The following is a 7,802-nucleotide window of genomic DNA, read 5'->3' as shown; positions in this document are numbered from 1 at the left end:
CTGCTACTGGGGCTTAGAACTATAGGGTAAATCCATTTCTGGAGTTGGCATCCAGGGTTCTATTCTCACCCAAGAACAGGCATCTCTACCACTGGTCTGCAGCCTGGCCTCCCCAGCCTTCTCCTCCCCTCCTCCTCCCTTCCTGTGCAGTTCCTGTGCCCCCTCTTTCCTATCTTGGGAGGGCGCTCTTCCACTCTAACTCAGCTCTGTCAAGAGTTGACGTCTCTTTTGCTGAATAATCAAAAGCAGGAAACATCCACACTAGAAAAGGAAGTGACCCAGTAAGCAGTTCAAAAGGGAGACCAGGACACGCAAGAAGAGACAAGCCTGGGTTCCAGCAGTTCTTCTAGGGTCTGGCTGCGATCTGCCTTTGCTGCCCGCTGTTGGTCAGTGCGGGAAGGAGAGGGGGCAAGCAGGACCATGTGGCTACCACCAGCACTGCTTCTTTTGGGCCTCCCAGGTAAGTACATCTCAGGCCTGGGGACTTGGTGCTGCAGGAGCAGAGGTGGAGGCTGTGTCCTGACTCAAGAAGGGCTGTCACCCAGGAAAGCGACAGGTGGCTCTGTTGAACCATTTGGCCAAAGGGCACTGGGTCCTCCATCATGGCAGGCAGGCACCAGGCCCTCAGGACATGGGAGGAAAAGAGAACTAGGGCTGGCCATTGAAGATGGCCCTGGACAGCCTAATAGGTGAGATGTACATGCATGCAAGGACCAATGGCAGGAGGTCTTGGTGTGTAGGATGTTTCCGGGGACTGGCTAGATGTGAGGCTGGGAATGCATCTTTGCATCACCCAGGCCCCAGTTTGCATTTGAGTTCAGTGACCCCCCCCCCAGCTGCTCTCTCTCTTAATCCCAACATGGTAGCCCCCATAGAGGAGAAGCAGAAAGCCTTGGGCAGGGCTTAAACTCTCACTCATGCACACAAACGCATGCACAACACACATGCCACTTGCAGTCACACCCCATTCGTACCTCCTGGGTCACACATTTGTTCACATGCACACTCATGCACATGTACACACACATGCTCTCACACTAATGAGCGTGTCATTTGGTGTCATTGAGACTATTCGTGCAAGAATTTTGTACATATGGCAACCTTCCCCGAAGGACTGACTCAATTTCAGAGTACAGTTTTTCAGAGTCACAAAAAAATGAAAAACTGAGCTGGGAACTGGTAGCTCATGCCTGTAATCCCAGCTACTCAGTAGGCTGAGATCTAAGACTCAAGGTTTGAAGGCAGCCCAGACAGGAAAGCCTAGGAGACTCTGATCTCCAGTTAGCTATCAAATAGCTAGAAGTGGAGCCGTGGTTCAAGTAATGGAGCACTAGCCTTCCTTGGGTGAAAAAGCTCAGGGACAGTGCCCAGGTCTGGTTTACACGGTGGCTGACTATCTCTTAGCAACCCTTCTATTAATGGACACCTGTATCTATGTTTAAGATTTTTTTCTGAGTTGTTTTTATCAGCTAATGGCATTGCAAACATGTTTAACACCATCCAAGCGTGCCCTTTAGTATTAGCCCAAGTCCGCTAGTGACAGCTGGGGTTTTCTAATGTTTACCATCACATGGGACTGCGCTGTTGGTCAGGGTGGAGACTCTTATCCTCGATTTGAGACATTCATGGCCATGATCACAATGCAAGCTGCTTGTCAAGAAACTGTGGATAACTTCATTGGTATCATGAATAAGAAACAGCAAGATGCCAGGACTGAATATAGGAAGACAGAGGGAAACAAGCAGAGAATCTCTGCAGCTGGACACTGGTGGTTCATACCTGTAATCTTACTCAGGAGGCTGAGATCTGATGATCATAATTCAAAGCCAGCCTAGCAGCAATATCTCTTATGTCCAGCGAAAGACCAAGAAGCCAGAGCAACAGCCTTGAGCAGAAAAAAGCTAAGGACTAGCCTAGGCTCTGAGTTGATGACTAGCTACCCCCACCAAAAAACAACAGCAACAAAAGTCTGGGCTTTGAAGGAGATGGAGAAGGTGGCCAAGGGAAGGGCAGGTGTTAAAGGAGGGCTTTCTAGAGAGGAGGAAGTACAGAATTCTGGAAGACCCCATCAGGGGCAGGGGAAGAGAAAAGTAAAGATGACTTAGAGTCTAGAAACTGGGGCAGAGAGGGGCAGGGAGTAACATGAGACCCAGCTTTCAAGGAAACTCAATGCTAAATGGAAGGAACTCAGATCTCACTGCCAGAGCTTGAGGTGACTGGAAAGGTGTGTGTGTGTGTGTGTGTGTGTGTGTGTGTGTGTGTGTGTGTGTGTGTGTGTGTGTGTGTGTGTGCGTGCGCACGTGCGCGTGCACGGGGGGGGAGGGGCAGCCGAGGTGGACAGTCTCCTGTCTAATCCAGCAGCTATGTGGGGAGATCAAGGACACTCTAGACTTCTCAGCTGTTACTGTTGCCACCTGGGTACAAGACAAGGGCTGTCACTGACAAAGCTATTCCCAGAGGATGGTATGGGCATGCATCCAAGCCTTCTAACAGCCCATGTGAGACCGAGGATGGAGTCACCATCTTGCAAATGAGGAAGTAAGAGGACTCGGGGAGGTTGAGCAACTCTCAGGATTTCCCAATGACACCCGGGGGAGGCATGTCCTTCTGTGTGCAGAGCCGTCACTGTTTCCCTTCTGCGGTGCTGTCCCCACGGCTCTGAGAAGGCATTCAATCACTCAGCTGTGGAAGGCGAAGGAGAGGAGAGGACGGATGGAGACGTAAGTCTTCTGTAGTGGAGTTGTTCGTCAAAAAGCACAAGGTCGGTTCCACTGCTTCAGCACTACGTTAGTTTCCGTCAGCTGCTATAGCAAATGACTGCAAACTCAGCAGCTTAGATCAGTGCAAATTCATTAACGTACTGTGCTGAAGACTGGGATGGTAAGCAGGCTGAAGTCAAGATCGCGTTCTTTCTGGTGGCTCAAAGGGACAGTATTTCCCCTTGCTTTTCCCAGCTTTGCTTGGCCGTGGCCCCCTCCATCTTCAAAGCTGGCGATGAAGCATCTTCAATCTAACTCTCTTTCAACCTTCTTTCACTCGTAAGGATCCACGGGACTGCTCAGGACAGTGATCCACGGGACTATGCAGAACAATCTCTATCTCAAAACCTTCATTTAGATCTGGAAAGTCCCTTCTGCCCTGTAAGGGGACAACACTCCATGGTTCTGGTTATTACTACATCAATATCCACAGAGGATTATTCCATTGACCACAGACCTGCTCCACAGCACAGAGACCCCAGCCCAAGCCTGAGGCCATGAGACAGGCAAGCAAAAACTTCCAGTGTGGTTCCCTACACCTTTGTCTACTTCTTTGTGACCAAGGAATGAGCAATCATGGCAAGGAAAAGGCCCATCTGAATGTAGTCACTCAACAGACCAGCAGCATCAACTTCCACTCTCTCTAACCTGTCAGCTGCCATGGGGCCTTGGTTGTTCTGTCCCCACTAGATAGAAGAAACACCAGAGTAGGTTTGGTGAAGAGGCGGTGCATTTCTGGTGTATATCTGGAAATGGTAGCCTGAAGCTGAAGGAAGAATTTGAGCTACAAATGTGGCCATGGGGCTCATCAGGAGGTAGCCAATCATTGAAATCAGGGGAACAGGGCGACTCCCTCGGTGGGGTCATATAAAATGAACAAGAAGAGGGTGGGAGAACTGGATGTGGGTGGCTCACGCCTTTGACCCTAGCTACTCAGGAGGTTGAGTTTTGAGGATCACAGTTTGAGGTCAGCCTGGGAAGGAAAGTCCGTGAGACTCTTAAGTGCAAGTCATCACCAAGGATCCACAAATAGAGGTGTGACTCAAGTGGTAGAGCACCAGCCTTGAGGAGGAGGAAGAGGCGGAGGAGAAGGAAGAAGAGGAGGCAGAAGGTGGAGAAGGAGGAGGGACAAAGGCCCTGGGCCTCCCCTGGGGTGTGTGCAGCTGGCTGACTCACTGAGTCGTCCTGAACATCTCTTCTCTGTGGCCACCGACATCACGTCAAAACAACCAGATGGAAGCATTTACACAACACAAATGGGCAGCTGTCCCAAACCAAAGAGAGCTGCTTGTCAAAAACTTACCAACAAGCCAGGCATCGGTGGCTCAGGCCTGTAATCCTAGCTTCTCAGGAGGCTGAGATCTGAGGATCGAGGTTCAAAGCCAGCCCAGGCAGGAAAGTCCGTGAGACTCTTATCTCCAATAAACCACCAGAAAACTGGAAGTGGCACCGTGGCTCAAGCAGTAGAGTGTTCGCTTTGACTGAAAAGTGCAGGGACAGTGCCCAAACCCAGAGTTCAAGCCCCTTGACTGACAAAAACAAAACAAAACAAAAAAACCCAAAGCATACCAACACACTACATGTTGACCCAAGACTGAAAGAGAGAGAAAGACAAGAATCACTGGGAGGTGGAGTAGTCAGTGTTGGGGTGACTGGGGTGCCTGGGCCTCTCCTCCAGTCCCTGGATATCGGCCCAGCCCAGGGCAGTGGGAACTCTTGCCTTGCATTATATTTTCCAGGCTGTCTGGCCATTCAAGGGCCAGCATCAGTGAGAGGCTGGGAGCAGGGGTCAGTGACCGTCCAGTGTCACTACGACCCAAGATGGAAGGCCTATAATAAGTGGTGGTGTCGTGGCAGAAGCTGGAGGACCTGCCAGATCCTCATCCAAACCAGGGGGTCAGAGGAAGAAGAGAAGAACGAGCGGGTGTCCATCAAGGACGATCAGAGCAACCACTCATTCAAGGTGACCATGGAGAGGCTCGGGCGTGAGGATGCAGGCACGTACTGGTGTGGGATCCAGAGATTTGGAACAGACCTGGGGACACGCGTTAAAGTGATCATTGGCCCAGGTAAGAACATTCTCATCTATACCAGGAGGTACTGGCATTCGGTATGGAAAATTCCTCCCTCTTCTTCCTCAAGGGCCAAAGGAAAATAACGGAGAGCCCTGGAAGTAGACAGACAGACAGACAGACAGACAAAGAGGGAGGTAGCGAGAAGTAAGAGCAGAAGTTCAGCCCCTCTATGGTCACCACCACCATCCCTGTGATCTCTCCTAGTGGACGCATGGCAGATGACAAGTATCAGGGCAGGGGTGGGGCCTGGACTTCATCCGGGTGCTCCAGGGTCCAGCCCTACCATTCTGGGCTTCCATAGCCGGGGCATTTCATGTTCTCCCACTGGAGTCCTGGGTGGGCCTTGGATGCCTGAATGAGGTCTCAGGGCAGCAGAACTTTCTAGAAGCAGCCAGAACTTTCTAGAACTCACTCTAAGAACCTGTCATGTGGGGTTGCGAGGGACTGGGTTAGCCTCGAGGGCCTCAGTGTCCGATCCTTGGTGCTGCCTAGTATCTCTCTGTGTGTGTGGCTTCTGCTCTCTCTGGTTGTAGAAGATGAGCCAGGGGCAGGGGAGAGGCCTGGGGAGGTACAGTGAGCAGGTGCGTGAGAAAGGAAGGCGTCTTCTCACCTCTCAGGCTGCCCTGCCTGCTCCGCCCTGCCGCAACCACCGCAGGGCTCTCAGGCCTTACCCTCTGCAGTGGCTGGTGCCCAAGAAACAACCCTCAGCCCTCATTCCACCCTGAGACATGCGGAGCCACACAGCCAGCTTTCCAAAAAGCTCCTGTGTTGTCAGGATCCAAACCAGAGAGAGAGAGAGACACAGGAGTAAAGTGGGGTCTGGAAAGAGTCACTCTAGCAAGAGTTTCTTAGTAGTCAGGTGCTATGGCTCCCATCTGTAATCCTAGCTACTCTGGAGGCTGAGATAGGAGGATCATGGTTGGAACTTCAAGCTAGCCTGGCAGGAAAGCTTGTGAGTCTGTTATCTTCAATAAATAACAAGAAACTAATTGGAGCCTGGGCACAGTAGTCGAAGAGACAAAAGCTCCCTGATCCACGGAAGGCGGGTCTTCTCTAGAGGGCGGCGGGGTGAGGGGTGGCAATGTGAGTCTGTATGACTATCTAATAACCCAGGGCCAACTCTGCCTGTGCCCAGAGGGAGCGAGCACCATGGCCTCCAAAATGTTGGCTGGACCAACTGCACAGAGCAATTCCAAGGTGTCATCTGAATTGTACAAGAGGTGAGTCCCGGCGTCCTGTCCCTGCCCCCATGGGGACCCAAGCAGGAACTCCTGCCTGTGTCCTGCCACCAGATGCCAGCGCTTGTTTTAGCCAGAGCCAGGGTCCCAGGCCCGACTTCAGCCTTATCCTCCTGCCCATCCGCTCCTCTCTAACCAATCACCACCCCTATCTGGTCAACTGGTCTGCCTAAAAATGGGCCAGTGGTCTCTGGGCTACTAAGAAGAATAGGATAGCCATCTTCATGGTACAAGGCATCATGGGCTGCCAGGCAGGGAGGGTGGTTTACCAACCTGGGGCTGGCAGTAGGGAAACAGAGGCAGGACAGCCACACAGCCCAGATCTTCTCTTGGGCCTGAGGGAACGGGGTGACATACAGAAGGTAAGATTAGAAGAAGGAAGATGGACCTCAGACAAGACCAGCAGGATCACTGACCAATGGGGGCGGGTGTGGCTTGAGAGTAGGACTCGGGGCGCAGGGTCTCGGCTGGGCTGACGTGTCTGATGGTGGCAGGTTTTGGTGCCTCTCACACAGGAACTATTACATGCTCCTGGTGTTCGTGAAGGTGCCCATCCTGCTGGTACTGGCTGGCGCCGTCCTCTGGATGAAGTGGGGCTCGGACACCTTGGGTGCCGGGGGGACAGCTCTCTGCAGGAACTGGAACTCTGAGCCAATGACATGGCTCCTGAGAGGCGCAGAGCCTTCCCACCTGGACCTCACTTCCAGTGGAAGCCTGGGAGAAACACCCCCCAAGTCCTCAGCGGGCAGAGATGGGGCTGGCCAGGCCAGCTCCCAACTCTACACAGAGCCAGGACTCAGCTCAGGCCCCGCCTGAGACATCCGCACATCGGGAATACAAGCACCTGGCTTCCGTGTCTTCACGTCCAGGCTGCTGGGATGGTGGACAGGTGTCCCTGCTGGACAGAAGGGCAGAGAACTGGACAGAGTGGACCCACCCCACCCCATGCATGTTTTTTTTTTTTGTATGTGTGTGTGTGTGTGTGTGTGTGTGTGTGTGTGTGTGTGTGTGCTGGTACTGGGACTTAAACTCTGGGCTGGAGTAGCTGTCCTTTAGCTGTTTTTTTTTTTTTTTGTCGGTCGTGGGGCTTGAACTCTGGGCCTGGGCGCTGTCCTTCAGCTCTTCAGCTCAAGGCGAGCGCTCTACCACCTGAGCTACAGCGCCATTTCCGGTTTTCTGGTGGTTTTTATTGGAGATAGGAGTCTCACGGTCTCTCCTGCCCGGGCTGGCTTTGAACCACGATCCTCAGATCTCAGCCTCCTGAGTAGCTAGGATTACAGGCGTGAGCCACAGGCGCCCGGCCTTTATTTGTTTTTATTGTTTGTTTTTGCTCAAGGCTGGTACTCTACCACTTGAGTCACAGCTTCACTGGTGGCTTTTTGGTGCTTAAACAGGAGTAAGTATCTCATGGACTTTCCTGCTCAGACTGGCTTCCACCTGCGATCCTCAGATCTCAGCCTCCTGAGTAGCTGGGATTACAGGTGTGTGCTACCAACCCCTGGGTCTACTAACACGTTTTTTCAAAATCATGTTTTTGTTTTTTTAAGTCTGGGTTTAGTGACTCGTGGCTTTGAGTCTGTGACTGAGTTAAGCTCCTCCTCCTTTGTTTTTGGGGTGAGTTGCTGGTTCAAGGAGTAAGATTGGGAGTCATTCTCAATACCAGGGAGTCCATGGAGCCGAGGAGGCCCCAGGCTCAGCCCAGAGCTCAGCTCCCTCCTCCTCCTCCTCTT

The 7,802-nt window shown here is 52.3% G+C and overlaps 1 protein-coding gene across 1 annotated transcript; it reads left to right on the top strand.

The window, feature by feature from the left end:
* The first annotated feature begins 308 nt into the window (after positions 1 to 308).
* On the top strand, positions 309 to 7,802 carry Cd300lb (CD300 molecule like family member b). The gene is made up of 4 exons (XM_069993288.1): positions 309 to 460; positions 4,499 to 4,828; positions 5,970 to 6,054; positions 6,588 to 7,802. Exons 1-4 carry the CDS (start codon positions 421 to 423, stop codon positions 6,886 to 6,888), a joined length of 756 nt encoding a protein of 251 aa, XP_069849389.1. The 5' UTR covers positions 309 to 420; the 3' UTR covers positions 6,889 to 7,802.

Source organism: Dipodomys merriami, unplaced genomic scaffold (assembly GCF_024711535.1).
Source record: "Dipodomys merriami isolate MVZ:Mamm:240054 unplaced genomic scaffold, mDipMer1.0.p SCAF_42, whole genome shotgun sequence".
Classification (NCBI taxonomy): domain Eukaryota; kingdom Metazoa; phylum Chordata; class Mammalia; order Rodentia; family Heteromyidae; genus Dipodomys; species Dipodomys merriami.
The sequence above is the reverse complement of the archived record's forward strand: the minus strand, read 5'-3'. Positions and strand labels throughout refer to the sequence as shown.

Bases quoted from the DNA above. Each gene is read 5' to 3' on its own strand.
- Cd300lb (XM_069993288.1), top strand. From the start codon at position 421: ATGTGGCTACCACCAGCACTGCTTCTTTTGGGCCTCCCAG. The intron at 461-4,498 runs GTAAGTACATCT...TATATTTTCCAG, and splicing joins GCTTCTTTTGGGCCTCCCAG to GCTGTCTGGCCATTCAAGGG. The intron at 4,829-5,969 runs GTAAGAACATTC...GCCTGTGCCCAG, and splicing joins TAAAGTGATCATTGGCCCAG to AGGGAGCGAGCACCATGGCC.